Source organism: Temnothorax nylanderi, unplaced genomic scaffold, assembly GCF_030848795.1.
Source record: "Temnothorax nylanderi isolate EJ_2023f unplaced genomic scaffold, tnyl_v1.0 TNYL_tig0269_pilon, whole genome shotgun sequence".
NCBI classification, from domain to species: domain Eukaryota; kingdom Metazoa; phylum Arthropoda; class Insecta; order Hymenoptera; family Formicidae; genus Temnothorax; species Temnothorax nylanderi.
The window spans coordinates 63,588-87,027 of record NW_027249331.1 but is presented as its reverse complement, the minus strand read 5'-3'; the positions used below and the strand labels follow the sequence as shown (position 1 = coordinate 87,027).

At 37.5% G+C, this 23,440-nt stretch overlaps 2 protein-coding genes across 9 annotated transcripts in view; one reads left to right on the top strand and one right to left on the bottom strand.

The window, feature by feature from the left end:
- LOC139780236 (uncharacterized) overlaps nt 1-23,440 on the bottom strand; it is a 96,499-nt gene that overhangs the window by 27,939 nt on the left and 45,120 nt on the right. The gene's annotated exons all lie outside the window — the stretch shown is intronic.
- The window catches only part of LOC139780237 (adenylate cyclase type 5-like), a 94,957-nt gene that overhangs the window by 36,742 nt on the left and 34,775 nt on the right, over nt 1-23,440 (top strand). For all 5 annotated transcript variants that reach the window (XM_071718788.1, XM_071718789.1, XM_071718785.1 and 2 more), the window contains 3 exons: nt 9,705-9,957; nt 19,590-19,856; nt 21,821-21,979. In XM_071718788.1, coding sequence (XP_071574889.1) covers nt 9,802-9,957; nt 19,590-19,856; nt 21,821-21,979 — 582 coding nt within the window. In that variant the 5' untranslated portion in view covers nt 9,705-9,801. The remainder of the gene's footprint in view (nt 1-9,704; nt 9,958-19,589; nt 19,857-21,820; nt 21,980-23,440) is intronic.

Sequence of the window (23,440 nt, the reverse complement as noted above, 5' to 3'; positions counted from 1 at the left end):
CGCAATTACAGCCGAATGAGGCTGAAATTTTTGCAAGTCGGTCGGTCGACTTTGCAATAGCAAAAGCGGGATTAAAATAACGTCGCGTGAGCAACTCGGCGTCGGAAAGACGGCAAGCCCCGGGCTTCAGTTTCAGTTAATTCTACGTAGATAATTCGTCTGTTGCATGTCCCGAGAGCACCCGCGTGCTACTGTTATACAAGTTGCAAATTTCGATTGTAGATTATTATTTAAATTATTACGTAACTACGTTCGGCTTATTTCACCGAAAGATAAAGAATAGCTCTTGGATCTCTCGTTAAAAAGCAATCAATTAAAAATCTCTTCGAATCAATCAATGACGATTATTACTGCAACACGTTTAAATAAAAAAATAAAAGTAAAAAGGGAATATAATGATATTTTTTGCAAAATAACTTTTATTGAAGAAAATCCAATCGCTAATTCCAATCAATAATTCGTACGAATATGTACCATGCATAGGCGGTCTCTTTTTGTCATATTAATGACTATTTTCCACGGAACGTTCTATTCGAAAATGAATTTAATTAATACACGCACACATAGTGACGTCAATACAATCGCTGGGAACACAACGGGAACGATCATTTCGATTAATCAAGCCCCAATTATTAATAACGCCTCATCCGGCGTGGTTCTCTCGCGCTGGTTGATCCCGAATAAGGTCACGAGAACGGAATACGAGATAAAGAACCCTCTTCTCTCTTTATTATCCGATCGTGTGTGTGTCCGCGTGTACGTGTACGTTGCGCGCGATAAGCTCGCTCACTCTCGATTGGCCGATTACCTCGTGGTCTCGCATGTGCAATGAGCCTTAAACTCGCGATCTCGTGTGCGACAAAAGCGTATCGCGGGCTTTCGACCGCGTCGACCGCGCGCTAGAAAGGCGGGAACCCGTATCTTCAGGTCGCATTTAGCGGCGCTAAGTACAATGCTCTCCGGCGGATTCTAAAACCCGAGAATCCGAGTTGAACAACCTCCGTTGTGTTTGAGACAATATCCCACCCTTCGGCATATTCGGAGAGAAAATATTCAACTTTTAATTTCATAATTCCATATGATGATATCATAAAAAGCTCGATTTCGATCTGTAATTCAGAAATTAGGATACAAATATCTATTCATAATTTTATGACGTGTAATATAAACAATATTTTAAAAACTATATACACGGAATATATATACACCTATATAAAATTAATATTAAAATAACGTATATACTAACATCAGCATACACATCAAAATACACGGCTATCTTTTTTAACGCGAATTATAGATTGTCTATTATAAAGTGGGCTTATTTTTGTGCTTTAACTTTGCCTGAAAAGCTTCTCCAAGTAGCGTTAGTCTTTAGAGGTAGAAAAAATATGGTGTCAATTTTTATAATTTTTTACGCGAGTCATCAAAAATCTGCTGCCAAATGTCAATCTAAATATATATCTAAAATGAGTAGAGAGTCGCATGCATGCGGAAAGATGCATATTCTGGACCGTCTGATTAGCTTCCTATTTCGAGACTTAACGTCACCCTCATTTGGCGGAAATTTACGATTGCATCGGCCCTTACGTGTTAATGTTATTTACGTGTGCATCGGTTTTCAACCCAGAAGTGGTAGGGTGCCTGCCACTATGCGTCCGTCGAACTGGGTTATAACGCGATTTTCCGACTTAACGAGCAGAAATCCGATTAGCGCCAAGTCGCCGATTTTTCAAACCGTCCGTTCTGCGCGCGACTGATTACGGCGGAAGTTCGCGGAACTTCCTCTTCGAGCTTCCGGCCCGGTTCGTTCGATTCCGCCCGCCGAGGCCGCTCGATTCTACCACCGATTGTGAACAATCCTCGTACATTAGCGTTATCATAACACTTTGCCGCAAATGCCGGTTCTGATTGGAGAGTCCGATAGAATTAAATTTTACTGACATATATTGAAAATATGTCAGTAATTGTATTTTAATATTAAATATAATTATACGGTTAAGTTAAACAGAATAAATAATTTGAAATGCAATTATGTTAAATGTAATTACGAAATAATTATAAATTGCCAAAATATTTAAAATTGTATATAACATTCAAAATTTACGACTTGCTTTTTGTCAGATTATTATTAATTCATAAATAATTTATGAATGACTTTAATAGAAAATTTTCTCAAGATTCTATGAGTAACATTTTAACGGAACTATTTTCATTTTAGTATAAATTTTAGTAATTTTACTTTTTATGAAAAAAGAATGTAATATTCCATAACTGTCGTAATGTACATATATAATTACATACACAAGTTACTGGATATGGCTTATTGCAAAAATCAGTTCGGCTGAAGCCAGATATTGGGTTAGAAATCTCGAACAATGATGGAATCAGTAATAATGCAAAACCAATGTATCAGTAATAATACATAATACAGATAACAGGTAGAGAGCATTTGAAGACTAATAAACAATGAGAAATTCTATCCCACTAACTAAATTATAATCGAGCGTCAACCAAACGTACATTTGAAAAACTCAAAAGTAATGAATGACCAAAATTTTTAATTTTTTGATGCAGAATTCAATCACATTCTTCAGACTGCATTTTTCCTCAAACGGTATGCTATAAAAACCCCTGGAATCGTTAAAATCAGAAGAATTTTACAAACTGATCAAATATATTCGAAACTCGCTCATGATGAATAAAAATATCCCGCTAACGCTGCCATTCAATTCGTATCCAATTCCGTAGTCGATTCCCATGAGCTTTCGATTGCGAACGATAGCCATTTTCCATGAACGCACAATTGTACGCACATATGTCGTAACTAACGCGAATAGGCACGGGACTGATAATGGTTGGCGTGGATATGGACGGGCGATGATAACTCGACGTATCGATTGCACGTGGATCAGAGACCTCGCGATTCACCTTTTTAATATTTCACCTCCGTTGTTATTTTCTTTCTGATAAATCCGCGATCCCGCAACGAACTCACCTGTCAACGGTAGGACCAGGCATTCAAGTCGCTTAGGTTACGAAGAGATCGATTCGAGGCACATATACACGGGATTTATTTATAACTCCGGACACTTGGTCTCTCGGCCGAGGGTCGTTCACTCGTAAGTGTGTTATCGACTATGGCGAAAGTTCGGATTGTTCATTTGAAGCCCAAACTTTCGTCCCCGCCCAGTATAATTGCTCATACGACAAGTAGCAAAGCCCTAAGTGAAACTTAATCGAAGACATTAGGCTTTCTCGGTTAAATTCGGGAATTAATAATCGATACGTCGGAACTTGCGAGAATTGTGCAAATTAATCCAAGAACGTTAATTACCTTTTTCTTATGGTAGTGTAATCTACATCTAATCTATTGGAAAATATGTAATGTATATCTATACACACATGTAATAAATCTTTAAAGACGGAGAGAGAAAAAGAATTTAATAACAATGCGCATCACAGAATTTATTTTAGTAATATGCGCGCGCGATATTATATTTTATATATAATATTATATAACTTAAATAAATAGGATATTAATTTCACGGGTGCGGTAACTCGATTAAATGACTTTTATCGATCGGTGGTTATTTCTTGAGAAAACTAACAGAAATAAATAACACTTAGAAATTATGGGATTAAAGGGCAAACAAGTTCGGATCGCCAAGTTTTAAAACTAGACAATTCCATTAAAGCGTTCGAGGAGAATTGATCTCGTTGTAACGGATCATAAGGAAGTTGGAAGTTTTAATCGACTTTATTAGACACTTTCGTTAATTAATCGTTCCGCGCTTCCGTGAGGAAACTGTTCACATCACGCGTTTCTCTCCCGCGCTCTTTACTTCGTTCTCGTGTGTATCGAATTATGCAAATAAATCGCACGTATAGCGCGACAGTAAATTAGAAAAAAAAGGAAATCTCTGACTTTTAATCAAACAGGATTCAAATAGAAATCCGATCGATATAGGTAAACGTAATCGAGCAGCGTGAATTCTCCGAGTTACGCAAATTTCTTGCTTTCATTACATCGAAATAACGAAGACAATGTAATGCCGCGCGCGCTAATGTATATTTGTCTAATGGAAATTTATCGTTTTCACCGAGAAATATTCCCGGCGTGAACAGTAATTACGAAGTAGCTCGTGCAAATTTAAAAGCTTCGCTTCCGCTCACCTGTATAGAATAACTTTCCAACGATACGTGCGTATGTTCGTGCAACTAATAAAAATCAGTGTAATGAAAAATAATTCGCAGATTTACATATATCGAACAATTGAACGATCTAATAAGTATCGGATAAAAGCTGTTACGAGGATCGAGTTTTCGATCTGGAAACCCGAAGAGATATCTTTAGTACTCGAGAAACTAGAAGCGGAAGCGGAAGAAAGATGGAGCGAGAAGTGGTTGAATCAATATCGTTAAAATTAATACTGTTAAATTAATCGCGTGCCGCTCGAGAATTGCAGAATTTCGTTAGACGTTACGATAGCTGCCAACAAGAATTCTAACGGACAGAACTCATTTGGGAACTGTCAAAGTCGAATCATTCCGAGCTGTTACCAATAATGATATTTATCATTTATATATTTATCCTCAGACAACTGTAATGGAACTGAGGAAGTTTAACAGCTTTAAGAACAATATCCGTGTGCCATACTGTTCTTCATTGTTTTAATTATAAAAATAAAATAAATAAAACGTCCATATAAATACAAGAATTTATTTTGTTTTCAAAACAGCTCATCAGCTTGTCAGTAATAATACTGAGGACACGAAATCCTTCATATCCTCGTTAGTACATACATCAATTTTTAATACGCAATTCTTATACGCATATACTGAAAATGTTCACGATTTTCAAAATAGGGAGACGATAATTAAATATATATATTTAATTATTATATATTTAATTATTATAATATATATTTTTTCACATGGATATTATTCTTTGACATTACCCTCTTAATTACAAGAAATGTAATTATATATTTGTACATACTTTTTTTTGTATATGGACATATCAAATATAAGGATAATATTATCCATATGGATAATATTTTGGTATCTGATATGTCCGCTTTCGGAAATCCTGAGAGCTGTCGATTCTGGTGATACAAAAAAAAAGATAGAATCTATATATGTAGAAAATTCGAATAGACACCTTTCAAATTTCACTGATGATAAAATATGTAATACGCTCTTTGTGGCATATTCAAAGGATCTATTTGAATATTTTCTGTGATAGTGTATGCATCGTAATTACGGACAGTAATCTGTAAATGGTAACGTTACGCGTGTCAAACGTGCACCGAGACGTTATCGTTAAGCATAATCGCGGCGCGGCGCGTCGCCGCTCCAATACGATGCCAAAGGTCAACAACCGTTCCTGTTAGACGATGTTAATCCTTAATCGAGACACGGGTTCGTGCTCGCAGGGCGTATTCGTTCGGACACGTCAGGTCCACTCCACTTAACTCTCGCTCGCACAGATAAAGGCGTCACGATTATGATAAATGCGAGTTCCGAGCACACGGGAGTTAGGTAGAATTTAGCTTATGTAATGGGTAAAACGGCGAATTTTATCTCTCCGCGTGTATACGAGGCCGAACGTACGATTTAAACGTTTTCCTTTGGCCTCCGCGTATATCTGTCTGTAATGTAACGTGGTATCCCGCACCAAATTACAAGTTACACGAAGCTCGAGCTCGAGCCGAGATGTTAAATGCTGCTGCAAGTTCCTACCCCGATACGCACGCGATCGTGCAATGGTTACAGTTTTTGCGTTCCAATTCCGTTGCGATCTCGCCCGTCGAGATTTCCAAATCAATCGGAGCTTTCCGGCGCAAAACGTTGGAACACATTTACTTTGCATCGAGGACACTTTCGGAATCCTCGTTGCACGAGGGAACGTTTCCGTAAAAGGGATGCCGAGCGCTATTATTAGACGAGAACGCGGGAGATTTATCGATAAGATACGAGAGACAAATGTGCCGCCGTATACATGTTATTAACATCGGAATTCCGGAAGCTACGTCGACGCGAAATATTTCACGTTTCCGCATGCTTGTTAGTCGTTACTTGATTAGGAGCCAATTAGAATGCACACACAAGCGTCCCGCTTTCACAGGCAACCGTGCATCCACGTGCAAATTTGTAATTACGCATGTAATGTAATGCTTCTCGTAGCCGTAAATTGTTTCTTGGGGAACAACATAGAATGCTGTAACAGCGCGAGCAAGAGTATACGTTGTTCATGGCGTTTCTTCCGTCGCGCGTCGTTCGTCCGTGCTTACTTTTGCATCAACCCCTTCGGAACCGTGCACCGTGTCATGATTTATCTACGGAAGGATTTGAATTTTTCACGAATTGTTTCTACGTGGATATAAGAACTTTATGCAAATATTATTAAATAATTCAATTTCGTGTCCAATTGTTTTTTATCGTTGTAGTTGCTTTTTATTTTAGTTCAAGTTCGCTTTAGACAATCTGCAGTTCATATCGTATTTCAGGATAAAATTCTATTTATAATTTAGCATTATGCATTTTGTGTGTGTGTGTTGTGTGTGTGTTCTTCAGATCTTTTTCATATTACGATACGTAAAATTATAAATAAAATTCTGTTTCGAATTCTAACAAATTATAGATCGCCAAAAGTGTGCTTTACATCATATGAATTTCATCTATATATATGTTCATTTATTAAATATGAGTGCACGCGTGAAGAATATGGCAAACAAATTATTTGTTATTCCGCTCGAAATATCATGCAGACATAAAATTTCTATTGTACCCCGAAATAAATCCGCGAGACGGAACAAAATATTACACAGAATTTCGAAACGTGCATATTGCAAATAAATAGGAATTATTATGTCGGACATAGTCGAGAGTAAGAACGTGTTGATATTGCGACGGGGAACAACACGCCGTATCTCGCTCTCGCGTCTGAAGGAGCTGCGTCATCGTATCGGGCTATCGGTCAGTAATTGAGGCGACGATAATTTATGCGTAGGGTAAAGTGTGCGGCATCTCGGCGGCGGCGGCGGCGTAATAATTTATTCCGCGGAGAGATTTCGCGGTCTAGCGGATTAAAGACGAGGGGAACGATAAGACGACTAGACTTTGCGCGCGCCGAGACGCGCCGAGACGTGGCGCAACAGCAGCGCGAACTGACGCGGCAGGGCGACTCCACAATAATGCGAGCTGACACATCTCCGCGCGACCAATCATAATTATTATTCACGAGCTCAATTAGTGTGTCACGTCGTTAACGAGGTTGGCCACGGCGGCAGCAACCGGCCGTTCCGTAGCTGCAAGCCTCGATTTAACAATGTCGCGCCGCGCCGCCGATCCCGGCGACGCGACGTGATGGTAGCAGTGGCGACGGCTTTGAAAGTTAATTAAATTTGTCGTTGAGCCGCGTTCGGTGCAACAAACTGTCGCTGTGACCGGCACTTTTGTCCTCGCGGCCCGCGCGGCCGATGCGCGCGCCGCGAGAGGGAAGACTTAATCTCGCTTCATTCATCATAACGTCCGAGTGTGCGCAATTAATTCAATGGAGGCTGAATCAAGCGCGTGATTTCGTGCATAATAAATAACAAAAATATCTGCGGTTGAGATCGATACGTACCGTAGCAAATAACGAATTTGCGGAGATTTATTATCGAAACTGTCACGGAATAAATCGAAATATATCAATAACTTGCACGATGTTAAGAATCGATATAACATATGAAGTCTAATAAGAATAATAAGAAAATTATAATATATTGTAAAAGAATAATTAAGTTAGATAATATATTAAATGAGTAATAAAGTTAAAAATTGCGAGGCTGTTAGAGGTACACATATATAGATCATTTTTGCGAACGTAAATAACATTACGGCGCGAATTGCTATAGAATTCGTCGCGACAATTGGAGTCCTGATCAGGAAAAGGAGTTTCCGAATAAGCGCGTTCGAACAATAGGAAACCAGAGAAATAATGGAACAGACGGAATAAATTATACCGGCGACACAGCGGCCGCAACTTCGCGAGCCACGCGGCAAATTACTTTCGTCTATCGATCCCGCGCAGTATACCAGTACGCCGAGTTCGTGCTGTAATATAATACACTTTGGCTATCGTTGATATTAATAATTTCTCCGTTGCAATATCACGCGCGCATCCCAATCAACGCTTTCGGGAAGTTCGCAGCACGTTGCGCGCGCCGACGACAGTCGAAATGATTATATTTGTCGTAGCTAACGTCAGCGGTGGAAGTGCAGTGTTAGGAATAACAAGCCACGAGATTATTGCGTATTCAATACCGCAGACACCGCACCGCTCGTATCATTATGACGTTTTTATAACATAAAAACAATGCTATCATTAAAGTATTTTACATTTATTCTAAATTTCTAACACGTAGCTATTTTATTTGTCCAGCCTATCAAAATTATTTTAAAACAAGTTCGAAAGATGAAATTTTATTAATTAAACATGATCTTAAATACTTGATTCATTTTTCTCTCTGTCTTCTTCCTCCTCTTTTTTCTTATTCTCTTTGTAATTGCATTCGATAACAATACAATAAAAAATAATTTATATTTCAAAATACCTTGATTTCAAAAAATATATCTTCTGTCGCGGATAAAATGAAAGAAGAGTGTACAATATTTATAAGATCGTAAATTATACATCGCATGATATATCACGAAGAAATATCAATATTACTCTTTCAGAAACAGTGTGCGGTTTGGATTTCTCTCTTGGGAGAATGTAAACAGTAAAGACGCCTGGAAATTATTTGTCTAGACACGCGATATGAGCTCTGTGAACGCACGTTACAGGTCAAATGAAACTCGCCGAGTAAAGTCGTCTTGAAATTTTGTCTGTTTGACGATTACATTGTCCGCAGGAAATTAGATTTCCTTGTCAAGATTTATACACACGTGACTACTTAAATTATCTTTTTTTTTTTTAACGAATTTATATTAATTATTTCAAAGCGATATACGTACGTTACCGATTTTTAATTATTAATTAAAAATTAAATTAAGCTATTAATTAAAATTGAAAATTTAGATTTTTAATTATAAACTCTTAATTAATTGTGCGAGAATTTGATGAGTATTTAGTGATAAATCCAGGATACTTGTTTCGAACAGTTTGAAAATGTAGAGTACATATTTATGTAAGGGTATTCTTAAAAACAATATTAGCTTCATAATGTCTACTATTAAAGATAAAACGAGATTGAAAATGAATATTATATGATGAACGTAACTTGCATAAAAGTTAGAAAGAAGTATATTGTTATTCAGTGCTCGTAGCACTAAAGACTTAATAAAAATGACCTAACATCTTATATTGCATCTTGTATTATATCATAAGCTTGCTTGAAAGCGCATTTCATTGTTTCAGACGCCTCCATCACTTTTTATTAAGCTAGATGCGAATATTCCACAATTAACGAAGAATACGTTGTAAAGTGCATTGATCCATGCATATCGCATCGCTGCAACATTGCACTCTACGTAAAGCTTATAACAAAATGCGGTATCTAAAAGCTCTTCGCGGCGGTACGCGAATTATTAATGACGTTACCTAGAACGTTAAGTTGCGCAACCAGTATTAATTAATTTGAGGCGCGATCGAAGCGAAAAGCGACGGCGAAGGAGAAAGAGGATTTTGGTACACAGCGAATTTTCTTTCTGCGCAGGAGAAACATGAAGTAACGGACAGCGACGCATTTTGCTGCCCCGAAGGGCTCCTCAGCGTCTGGAAGCAAAAGACCGGTGGACACGGAGAAATACGACATGGATTTCCCAAAGCGGGAGTGGAGACACAGGTTTAGTCTTCGTGGTAGCCGAAGGGCTCACGAGGCGGTGGACACGGAGAAATACGACATGGATTTCCCAAAGCGGGAGTGGAGACACAGGCTCAGTCTTCGTGGTAGCCGAAGGGCTCACGAGGTAACTATTTCGTCGAGAATAGCGTTTTTTGCAATGCAAACGGACTCATACGCGAAACATGCTCCGGCGAAACGCATTAAATTGAAAACACGTGCCGATATCTCGAATCCTTCAATATTTCGTCGTTCAAAATGTCAGCGACGTCAAAATTAAATTGCCACGCGAAAATCATACCGTAACTAAATTTATTAACAAGATCTTTTCCCTATTTATATTTTATTTAATTAAACGCGTCAGTTTTTAGATATGCAGGGATTGTAATTTATAATTTCTGAAAATTATTAAAATACTAGTTGGTGTCTTGGTTGTAGTTGCTTTCTCCTTGACTGCATGTCATGCCGCCATATGCTGGTGATTACGCATAAAAGAGAAAAGTAAAGATTGTGAGTTACAGCAAGGGATGCATGCCCTCGCATACATTATTCATAAACGAGTTTCTAGGCGAGACTGAGCGTTCACGTTGCTTCGCGATATCGTACGTCGCTTGCATGGGCATATAAAAATACCTTTCTACATATCGTCACAAAATATCGTAGTTGTGAAAAGGTAAATTAAACGAATTCGCCTGCATGCATTATTTCGGCGTAATTGCGTTACGTTATATATATATATATATATATATATATATATATATATATATATGCACACTTCCGGCAACGATAATTACGGATTGACATAAACGTAATTTAATCGTTGCATATGCACATTTATAATAAAATTTATATTGTTATTATTACTTTACGCGTCGATATTAATGCCGACAGACATATATACATATATTCGGAAGCGCAGAATTATTTTATACACGATGACGTAGAATAATATACATTCGCTATTAAAATGAGGTGTGCAGCAATAACGACGCTAAAGGTCTCTGTGTACAGAATTGGATTTACGAAATCCGATATTCCGTTAGTTGACAAAATTAAAGGAGAGGAAATACGTGAATCTCGATCAAAGAAACATTATTCTGCTAACAAATCGAGATTAGACCGCGCACATTTTCAATTGTTACATTGAAAACGTCACCATTGTCGCGAAATTTAATTTTAAATTGGTCTTCACCAAAGTCACGAAATTTCTCCGCAGTCACGATATAAAACGGAGACGATTATTGATCTCTCGCTGACATAACTCTCTCATTACGAGCAGTGATATATTCGGCGGTATAACAACGTGCCAGGTGGCGTGTTATCAACCTCTCGCGGAACACACATAGCACGCATATGTTAGGAACACAACGACGGAGAATGGAGGCATACGGTACCAACTATTAAATACTTCGAGTGTTTAGAATTAGATCCAATTTCGTCAGAAGACAACGAACGTCCATTAGAGCGTTTCAGTCAATTTTATCGTTGCATACGCGTGCCAAGTGGCACCCACATATATCAAGAGGCGCCTCATGAATTTTTGTCTCGCAGCATTTTGAAACACCCCGAGTAATCCGCGCCAGCGACAACTCTCGCTCATAGAGATAATATCGCAATATTTTAATATTATGATAAGATAAAGAATCGACGAACTTTAATTGAAAGAGCGATTTCAATTCAAAACCGTACCGCGCTTTGTTATAATCGTATTCTCGAACCGCAGCTTCGGAATTTTTTAATTCCGTGCCAAAGAGAACGAAATATCATAAAAAAGCTCGTTTCACGTGCCCATGATTTGACAGATCAAATGAAATGCCCCGTAGAGCAGATTGCCTGCTATGCCAAATTCGAATGCAGCAGTGCGCACCGATGCACATTAAAGGCTGTCGTACGTAAATTGACATAAAGGCGTATGCATAGTAATGCTGTATTATCATACATAAGCAGTTGGATCAGCAAAATATATGCACTCGGCATAACTTATCGCATTGTCGGATGGAGAGAATACATGTCGGGCATTTCGTCAATCAAGACGCTTATGCTTTTACATCCAGACGAATTAGCGTGCAATAGGCTTTAACTGGTGCGCATCGCCCGATTGAATGCGCTATTAGATGAACTACAGGCGTGTATAAGGTGATAAACGATAAGCTGAAACTAAGTAGCTGTTATTTCGTAACGAGTGGACAGAATGAAAAATGAATATAATACCGAATATGTAATACCGTAGAGGAAACCCGTCATTTTTATTAGTGCATACTGCAAAAGTATAATATACTTTGTAGTTATTAATATGGGTCAACAATTCGGATGATTGCATAACTCATTGTCACGCTTTCGAAGAATTGTCTGAATTGACGTAATAATCTTGGTGCATTTGAAAACTATTTCTAACTTTAACAATTTTCTAACATTAATAACTATGTCTTTGAAAAATTACAGATAAATTTCTCTCATGGAATTGGCTGCTGAGAAATGGTTCCTAAATATATTATTTAAATCTTTCATTTTTGACTCTCCCTTTTTTACATCCAGGCCAATTTATTTTTACAAGTCCATAAAAATGTGCAGTATTTCTTTTTTATGTTAATTTTCTTATAACAAAAATGATGGGTTTCTTCTGTAGAATAATGTTTAATTCATTTTATTCTACTCATTACAAGATAACAGCTATTTCAATAATTTCCCAATTGTCATCCGATATGTTTAATAAGATGGACTAATTGTAAGATAGAGCCACCTACACAATTGCGACGAGGATTCAAGCGGAGAGCGGTATATAAATGAAAATATTAAACCTGCCATTATAAATGGAAATATAATGCGCCAAAAATGGAACTCAGTAAGATCGTGATTAAATCCACGACTGTTAAACGGTACGTTTAAATGACGTTTACGGCACTTGCAAACGCGCGAATTACCTTCCCGATAATCGTGCGCCGTTCTCACAATGAGACGGCATTATCATTTTAACGCCCTGCTCTTTATAGGCGCGTTCCCGCGTTACATTCGCGATTTAATGCGTCCGCGCGGGTAGTATTGTGTGTATGGCCAAGGAATGCGCATGGTGCCTTAATACTCGCTCGAACCAGCTTTCTAGTTGGAGGATGCAGTCCGGGATAAAGCGGATTTCGTGCCGAATGTGTGCGCGTGTGTAATCCACCGCCGTATGTAACTAAACTGTCGCGCGCACAATGCATCCGCGATGCAGCGTATACGCGGAATACCGCAAGACGTATGCACGTGTACACACGGTCGGGCAAGAGCTCCCCTTAATGCATTTCACGCCGCGCAATCTCATTTACCGTCACGATCTCATTTACCAATATGGAGAACGCTTGAAAAATCGGTTACTACGGTTATTACGGACGTTAATAAGTTGCAACGGAAAATAATAAATGTGACTGATTTGAAATATGTGTATATAAGAAAGATGTGTACACATAAAATAAATTTTAGGCATCATATGTAATAGTGTACAAAGAATTAATATACGATATTAATTAGTTAATACATAAGCAGTTTGTATGTATAAAATAAATTCCAAACGAAGTATTTAACAGAGTGTAAAGAATTAACGATGCGATCAATAGAATAAAAAAAATTACAATTACATCAGTAGAAGCAAAGGATGTGTGAAAAGCGATCCCATAGGGTGTAGCAAAAGTTATGATCAACTGGGAATTAAAGAAGAAACGTTGGAATAAGATAATAATCGAGTAACATGACGTTTAATTAGGGCTTGTGCAATTAAAATAACATGCAGTCGAGCGCATTTTGCAACACGCGTTCTGCTCGATTATCTTAAGAGCACAACTGCAAATGTTAAATTTCGTGTTATCTCGTCTTTATGCACCGTTATCACTACCAATGCAATTGACAATAAATTATACTCTGCAGATAAAATAAATTTATACTTTTTTCTACATAGTTTTTTTTTGGATATATCTAGCTAACGCATAGTTCTCAGAAAAGAGCTGTTTGCAATTTTATGCATCCTCCCATTCGTTGCATACATCCTCCAATCACATAAGAGCCATTTATTGGTGGAGCGGCGAGAAACGTATACTACACCCGTGGGTAACGTGGGTAACGCAAGGCCGATCTATTTCCATCGCTTTCTTCTCGAACGTTTTGGTTCGAATAATGTACTCGATTCACCTATAATTCAGAATACTCCGAGCAAATATTTTCTAGGAATATTTTTCGCTAGCTATATGTTTCGAATATGCGCATACATGCACACACGCACACACACACGCTCCACATATATTTTTGTATACACATTTTTCCTTAATAAAGATTATGCATCATTGTTTCTAAAAACGTTTTTTGCCTCACAGTAGATAATTATAATTGTATATAATCTGTACAGTTATAATTATATAATTTGTGTTCCCTAAATAATTATAATTATATATAATTATATATGGTTATAACTATATATAAAATTATTATTTTTATTTTCTAATCATATATGAATATGCGTGCTGCATTCGCCGGCGGTACCGCTGTAATGGATATTTTTCTGGTGAATTCAGGACGCAACGTGGTAACAATACTAACAATGCAAACGAAGCCACTCGTCCGCTAAAACTTGAAATTAAGGAATTCAAGAAAATAATTTGCTCGCCTATTTAAACTCGAGTATAGAGTTTCAGTTATAAAAATATTTCGTAATTATCATACGTATGTCTATATACATATATTAAAACTCTCTAATTGTACTAAAAAAGTTTATTTCTAATTTTTATAAATTCTTATAGCTCCTTAATAATTTTTTAACAAATAACTTTACTTACAATAGTACCTATAATTTTCTTAATATTTTTTTACAGATGCCGAAATACGCTTCTCGAATTATTAAAATAATTATGATATTAAAATATTTTTATAGAAATGCTTGACTTTGTGTTGTTGTTCTAGAGAGATATTTACTACGAAGTACATTTCTTACAGTTAGCTCGATACTCGACCGTTACAAATTAGGTTCGTGTTGGCGACCGGAATGAAAGAGCGTACGTATTTACGTCGTTAGAGGGTTAGAATAGAAAAAAGAGAAATATTTCGAATCAGACGTGTCGAGAAACACGACTCTGGTAATATGTGGTAAAATATAGCGGGCACGTTCACGGGGTCGTCCTCGCTGGCCCGCGTCGCGCACATTTCTTAGATCCTTGCGTGCGAGCCTCCCTAATTAATCAGCACGAACGAGTACCCGCGGGAAAGTTGTCGTTGAATAATTTAAGGAGCGGTGCTCGCTGACAATTTCCATCGGCAATTTCCCACGTAACGACAGGCACGAGCAAACTGCCTCGCACGTAATAATCGATTATGAACCGATTCTGCGAGACAAATGGGTCTAACAAGAAATTGATTATTCGATTTGTTCGCAAAAAACATCGTATAATTTAAAAATATCGTTTAGGATAAATATTAAACAAACGTGAATTTTCAACTGGAATACTGCAACTGCAGAAAAATTTTTTCGTTTTTTCAAATTTTGGCCGTAAAATGTTTCGACCAAAGCTGATTTTTTATTCGATTTTTACACAGTATATATTAAATGCTGTGTAAGTTATGTTTTCATATGACATAAATAATTTGCTACATAATCAATACTATGCTGACTGCGATATCGACATGTCGCGTTCGGTCAGCCGAAAGCAATCTTTCTGTTCAATAAACGGAATTAATATCTTCGATATATACTCAACATGATTAAAGTTCATTAATGAAAATATGAAATAAACGTGCACAAGGATAACCTATCTAGGATAACCAATCGTCGCTGTCCGTGTAAGTGAAATTACGGCTGGCATTTTCGCTTAATCAACAGAGTGCAAAGTGTGGATAGAAAAAAGTACCCTCGATGCGATTACGAGGAGAATTATGTGAGTAATTCAGAAAAGAAAGCAAACTTTATTTTATTTCATTTCTTGCATTAAACACGTCACGCTTAATTGTTCATTCATGGAAACCATGAATTAAAAGGATTAACACAAGAAATGTTACATCTCCTTTCTCGTAACTATAACTGAGATTTCATTTCGGTAATTCCATTAAAACTGAACAGTATAATTTTACGTTTTACCTTTACGGTAAACCGAGAAATTTAGAAGGTTTTATTTAATCATCAAATGCACATACAGTTATATTACGCGTTAAAGCGAAAGATTCACCGAATATATAGCGACGCAAAGTAAACGCACGTCAGCCGAGTATGAATTTTATATCTTTCTGCTAATGAAATTCATTAACAGAATGTGGAATAATACTTTACACGAAGACCAGCGACATTTAAGTGATACATGTCAGTGTATGCTCCGACACTCACTCGCCTCACAAAAGTGGAACAATATCGGATTTTCTGCGTTCTCTCTGGGAACATTGTCAGTCATAATAGAACGATTTTCGTAACACACGAGATGAAAGAGCAGACGGTACGAAATGTCGAAGGGCTTACATCGCGGGAAAGATTATGAGGCGTCAATCGTGTATTTTATTCATTTAGAATTTGGAGAAAAACCGGATGGAAGAAAGATCAGTTTAATCTCTGTATGCCAAGTAAATGTCAGTATGTAATGATATAATATTATATAACATTATATATTAATTAATGTTTATGCCTTATTTTAATTACATAAAGAGAAGTAAACAAAACCTTGCGTGAAAATTATCCTCGCGATAGCGATCGATCAAAATGCACTAAAATTAAGGATGTTATAGAAAATGATGACGTTAATGGATATTTGACTAGAAAATATTTATTTTGCGTTCAAATATAAAATCATTATTTTTCACCTTTGCGAAACAAACTAAATGTCATGTATCGCGATACCGGAGCAGCGTTAAGAATAAGAAGCGCATTACACCGATGTATCGATAATACCGTTATCGCGAAAAATACATGAGCCTGTACCGACACGATAAAAGTTCCGCCGTTGGAAGATTCGCCGAGCTGAAAACTGCCTAGTGAACACCGAGATGATACACAGATGATACACGAAAAGAAGCGTGAAATCGAAAGAAGGTACGAACGTCTGCGAAGGCGTATAGGACGTATGACATGTATGTGTTAGGTGAAAAGTCGCACGTTTCAGTTTCAAAAGAAAGACGGATTTAGTTACTTTGAAACAGCGCTTTAAAAGAATAGCGAGACGACTTGCGTATCAAGAATTTCTGTAATTCATATTTTTCTTTTTGTTCTACATCCTTATAATCTTTATTATACTTTCTTATATCTTTTTAATAAAAAATAATAGTTTTAATTCTATATTAATTTAAGCTCATATCCTGAATTAATTTTATATGTATCTTCGAAATTTAACATAGAAATGATTAAACTTCAATCCATATCTGACTTAATTTTATTCTAAAATTATCGAATAAACATTCTCATTTATAAAGTCGGCTTTTGATTAGCTTGACAAAATACACATGATATTCAATCGGATTTCTCGCTAGACATCGGAAGCTTCAAAGAAATCTTTCTGAAGCATTCGAACCCATATAATACATGAATAGGTAAGAAAAGGAACATTACTCGCGATTGGTCCTTAATCCAACTCTGGCCTGAAGAAAGCGTACATGGGGTGTCTTCAATAAAACTTTTCCACGAATCCTTCAACATGAAAGGATTCGCAAAGGATATTAGTGTCACATTAAGGTTGTTTTTTTTAATACAAAAAGTAAAGTCCGAGTCTCCATTTCACTTTTTCGTTTTACATTTTTTCTCTTTTTTTCGCTTCAACATTTGAGGATTGTTCTAGTTTCGTGAGAATTCGATTTACAACGCAATAATTGACTAATAAAAATGCGACATTGATTTACGACAAAAAAAAAGAAAGTGCTTGATCGAAGCATTACGTATTATTGATTATTATTATTATTATTATTATTATTACAATATATGTACATATATTTCATTTTTTAGACTTTCAAATTTTTAGTTAAATGTTAAAATATGTTACTAAATTCTCAAGATTAATGTATGCGTTGTCATGAGATACGTAGGTTATATTAAATATTAAATGCAAATGAAGATAAAGTTACAAATATATAAATTACATTAAATCTTAAGATTGCTAAACAGCTTTAAGAACCCAATATATGATAAAGTTTCATTAAAATTAACACTCAAATTACTTTTGTACACGCTTTCAAAATTTAATGCAACGATCAAATCCTAATTTAATGCTCGATATGCAGAATGTTAATTGAGCAAGTGTAATCACCTCCCGTATCGTACTGGCGTAATTAAGTGTGCTACGAATAATTTAACGCGGGTCCGTTCTCAGTCGTTTGTGCACCGTGATAAGACGACTCGTGCATATCTATGCGAGCCACATGACGGTGGCTGCATACGACATGCAAGGATTCTCTCGTATACCCTTATCCTTGTTCGCATGCACAGATTGAATGCATCGTTGCGCAAAACGCCGCATTGAAAACGGGGTGAAGTGTTCCGTTCCGCGAGAGAAAGATACGGGAAGCACGCGAAGCGAGAGCGATGCGGCTTGTTTACCAGGGCCACAGTTTCAGTTCCTATCCCCGTCGTTTCGGGGTTGTCATCGATCCTGAAAAAGCAAGTCTCGCTTCGCGAGGTTTAACTGCCGTTTTCCGCGTCGACGACTCGCGTTTTCACGGCAGACGACGATCACGACGATGAGGTGAACGCGCGTACGTTGGATTAGACAATGACTACGTTGAAATCTCTGACAGCTCACGCTTTATACTCCCAAGTCATTTTACGACAACATCATTTCCGGTTTAAAGCACACATCCGGTACTATCGCGTCTTCGTTTTTTTTTATGAATGTGAATTCCTCAGTAATTTGAAACCTATTTCTTTTTTGCACACGGAAAAAAATGATGTATCAACAGCATCAGTGTTATTGAGATAAAATTTATTGATGCAACATCAATATGAATGAACAAAAAATACCAGATAATTGTTTTAATAATTTAAATATTTGGCCTAATAATATCCAATTGAATTAACTATACATACGCTTGTGGCAGCCCGTGACGTCGACGTTTAATTGAAGCAACTTTATTTTTTTCCGTGCAGGGTGTTTCAAGAGAAGTCATTGTTGGAATATTCTTCGGTACTTGATACGCATACTTTGATATTCATTGCGTTTCAAATACATTTTAAAGATATTTTCGTAATCTCGCGAATGCACGAAGACGAGACGAGCGACGCGCTCGAAGGTGGAAGATTTTGAGAGAATTTTGACGTAGTTCATGCACGACGTTATGCATTGTAGTGCAAAAACGTAGCTTCACGTTTCTCTTCATACTGCAATTTCCGGGCAGAGTTGCGAAAATTTACGTAACGGGTGTCGACTTTCTTTTGACGCTCCTCAGGCCGTTTCACCTTCGCTTTGAGCAGAACCAAGTAGATACTTTCGATGCCTGAGGCAACATAAATAATGGCGTCTGTGACACAACACTCTTTCTGATCTGACATTAAAAATATCTTTGAAAATCTTTCCCGGTAAAGTAGAAAAATGATATCTAAATTCTAAATAGCATAGCGTCAAAATAATTATTTTTCTATTATCTTTTCGTTCAGTTTAATGTTTAAATAAGTTTAGAATTTTTCGTTCGTTGGTTTTTTTAATAAAAGAAGATAAGATAATGCGATCACAAATATAGTTTTTAAGGAAATTTTGTGAATATCGTAATTAACTAACGTCGAGTCGATACCGTGTTTTGTCAATCGAGTGATCGTGTCTTTTCTCATTCCATTAGGGCGAAATCGGGCACAGAACTATAACCGGGGCTCCCAGGACCACCAGAAGATGGGCGAGCCTCAGGCAACATGTGAGCAGTGGCCATGACGGTGGTAAACCCCGCGTTGAGTTGCTGTTCAATACATCGGGTTCTAAACCCTCCACGCCGTCCTCGCAACCGCACACCCCTAATACACCGAAAACGCCGCACACCCCGCCCATCAAGAAGTCCAATTGGGAGGTCATCGAGCACTTCACCGGCGCGCCGCGTCCCTCCATCATCACGGTGAGTTCTCGCGCTTTATCGAATATGTTATCACGGATAAAGATAGGAATAAATATCACCGCGCTCGCGATTATGACACTAAATAAATCTTATTTTTTAGATTTCACATAAAATAATACAGACAAAATAAAATCCAAAAATGTAGAATGTTTTTAAAAGTTAAAATGTTACAAGAGTAAAGAAAAATTGGCAGTTATTTAATATGTTATAATCTGAGAAAGTGAATGTCGATTTAAATGCTGGATGATTAGCATAGCTTATTTAAATAAAATTATAAATTATAATATTGAAATATGATAAAAATTCCAGCGTACATTTTTTTTAAACTGCTTGAACTTTGTAAGAAGAGATAAATGAGTAGGTGGAGTTATATATATTTTATAACTTTGTGCACTTTGCGTAATTTATTGAGCTGCAAATGTCTCGTAGCGTTAATTAATTTTTCAAATAATTAAACAATTGTCAAATGAATATTTATAATTATACATATATTATATATTATATGTAGATATATGTATAGCTAATAGATGATATTAATGTTCAATATTATAGACAATTAGTGGCAATTAATATAAATATTTTATATATGTACTTTGATACTTTCTCGATGTTTATTAAATTTGGTTTGTTATTACGCAAGTTTACGTACATAAAAAAATGTGACAGATTTCCATTTCAAGATAATAAATTTTCTGAAGACCCATACGAAATCATCAATAATTTCAATAAATTTGAAAAAAAGATGGTATTCGCAATTTGCATAGATTTTCATGACTAAGTTATAATTAAATTAATTAAGAGTAGTTGAATTATAAGAAAGTAGAATTACATGTTACGATCCTGTATTTTCAGCAAGTCCTCCGACAAGTTATCATTATCCGTGAACAGCGTAATTTTCGACATCGGAGAATGTTATTATAGTTCGTTACCAAACGGCCGGGTAAAATTTCGAGTATCTACGAGAAAGAGTACATTCTATTAACAGCCGCGCGCACGTGATCGTATGAGTGATACGTTTGTGCGATGCACGCGCATCACGTTTCTCCATTACCGCGACCGAGTCTCCAGCAGGAGGACTGCGAATCGCTGAACAAAACGGAGAAACAGGAAACTGTGCGGAAAGGCGAAACCACTTTGTCAGATCCCTTTCCCTTTGATACATCCGCTCAATTTTCAAGGTGACGGCGCGACATCGTGAAATTACACGATTTTCCAGTATTACACTTTGCCAATAAGGTCCGTCTCTCCCTCGATATGAATCTCGTTTAACTATTTGGTCGCATTTTTACACTCGCGTTGCTACATCTTTACGAACGAAATTTTTGTTATTGTAAAATTGCCATTTTGCACGACGAACCGTCGAAAATTGATGGTGCAATCCTCGTAAACACATTACAGAAAGTTTTCTCATCTAATGAGAAAAAAATCGCGATATCATGGAAAACAGAATGAATAAATAAATCGTAATAATTTTTCAACAGCACGGCGGCACATATACGTTTCGTCTGTATTTCATGTGTTTCATGATCTCTCTCGGAATGGGTGGGATTATCGTTACGGAAACTGCTCGCGGCCGACGTATGTACAAACAATTGCGCTGGGGTAGGCAACGATTATCGTATTACGGGCAAACACTAGCAAACACGTCCGCCGGCTACAATGTGTGCCTTTCGTTAAATCACATTTATGCACCGTGCGTTGTACTGTTTGTGCGACGAATCGGGACACAGTGATACTACCGGGTTCCCCGAAATTAACCAAAACGTGGACGGCACAACGTTGCGCGCGATGAAATTTGAATTATCGTTCTTTTATTAACCTCAAATATACGTTTTCGATATATTTGCAATTAAAAGTCCGCGATTAACATTCATATCAACGTTTGACACTAAATAACGTTCGAATATTTATCCCTCCGTCTTCAAAGTTTGATTTCTAAGGCATAATCGTCGCTCTGTTCGCAGATGGCCAGAGGATCGGAGGTCGGCGTGGCACCGACAACTGGAAGGGAGTCTATGTCGGAAGCTGCAGCGAACGTAGGAATCACGCAGCCCACGCGGAAATGCGCTCTGAGCAGATTCCTGAGCTCGCTATGCCGATCTCATCATTTCAAGAACCTGCAGGTAGGAGTGGCAACCATTTTCTGCGGCGCGCGTCCGTCTTTTCTCTTCCCTTTTTTTCCGTAATTACTCGAATATTACGCTTTTAATAAGAGTGCCGGATACGTAATTACATCGATCGCAGCCAGTGCACAAATATTGGCTGAATCCGATGTAGATTTGCATCAAAGTAGAAACGATTAGGCGTTCCTGGCGTTCGCTGGTCTGGCAATCACGATGTCTGACCACACGTGGCTGGATCTACTGTGTACCTACGCATATTTTTACGGACGACTTTGTTTGAAGTTAAGTCCGATGTCTAACGCTGAAAACAGCGCATCGTAATTACGAATTAAAACTGCGCCAACGTAATTCTTACTAAAAAATTGTAATAAGTATCTAAGTTTCTGTAAAATTAGCTAATTGGAATTGTGTAAAATGTTGAACTTTGCTAGTATCTTGGTGATATATTGTCTGCTATGATAAATATCCTTATTTTTTATATAAAGGTATAGTTTCATTAAAAGTAATATCGAAATTAGTGGTTTGTTGATAATGATAATAGAATTTATCTTTTCAATAATCATTTATGCAGGTTTCTCTCTTACTTTTCCAATAATTTCTGTGGTTTATAACAATAAGTACTCTCGCGATTTGCAATAAAAATATATGAAACTAGCATCATTTTCGTCAACCATAATTTTATGCGTTAGATACACTTTTTGTCTTAAAAATATCTTGTCAATCTACCTACTTTTCAATCTCGCTAATGATGTGATTTCTCGAAAAATCCGCCGCTGACAATGAAGGCCACGCCGACAAAATCTCGAGGCGACGGCGACGTCTTAAGCTGACGGTAGTGACATTCCTCGTCAAATTCTTGTCATGCAAATCAATGATGTTATCGGAAATTAATCTAAGTTCGTCATGCGGAGGCACGCACGAGCAAGCGAAGCGCGTCGGCACCGTCGATTGACGTGCGTTGAGCTGCGTAGGAGTAACACGCGTTAGACTTGGCAAACTCAGGCAAGCTGGAGAGAGAGAGAGAGAGAGAGAGAGAGAGAGAGAGAGAGAGAGAGGGAAAAAGAGAGTAGTTAACCAGGAGAATAAAATGTTGCGCAACAAGTTTCGGCCTTCGGAAATCCGCACCATGCCATAAAATGGCACGAGGCGAACAGGTTTGCGACAATTTCGAGCCCGAAACTCTCTCTCGTTTGTGAGCTGTAATAACGCGATTCTGCCGCGAAACCGACAAATTGTCTCTCCCCTCGTAGGCCGCATATGTGTCTCGGACACAACCGCTGCGTTTTGCGGTTGAATCGTCGGTTTTGTCCGATAGAAAATAGAACGCGGCTGGCGAAGATACAGTCGTTCGTGGTGCCCGCGAGGCTGCGAAACTCGATGGTCTGGTGGCACGAACGATGTGGTTAACGCGCTAGCCAACCACCCCTTTGCCAGTCGTAGGGCTCGAACAGAAATATATCG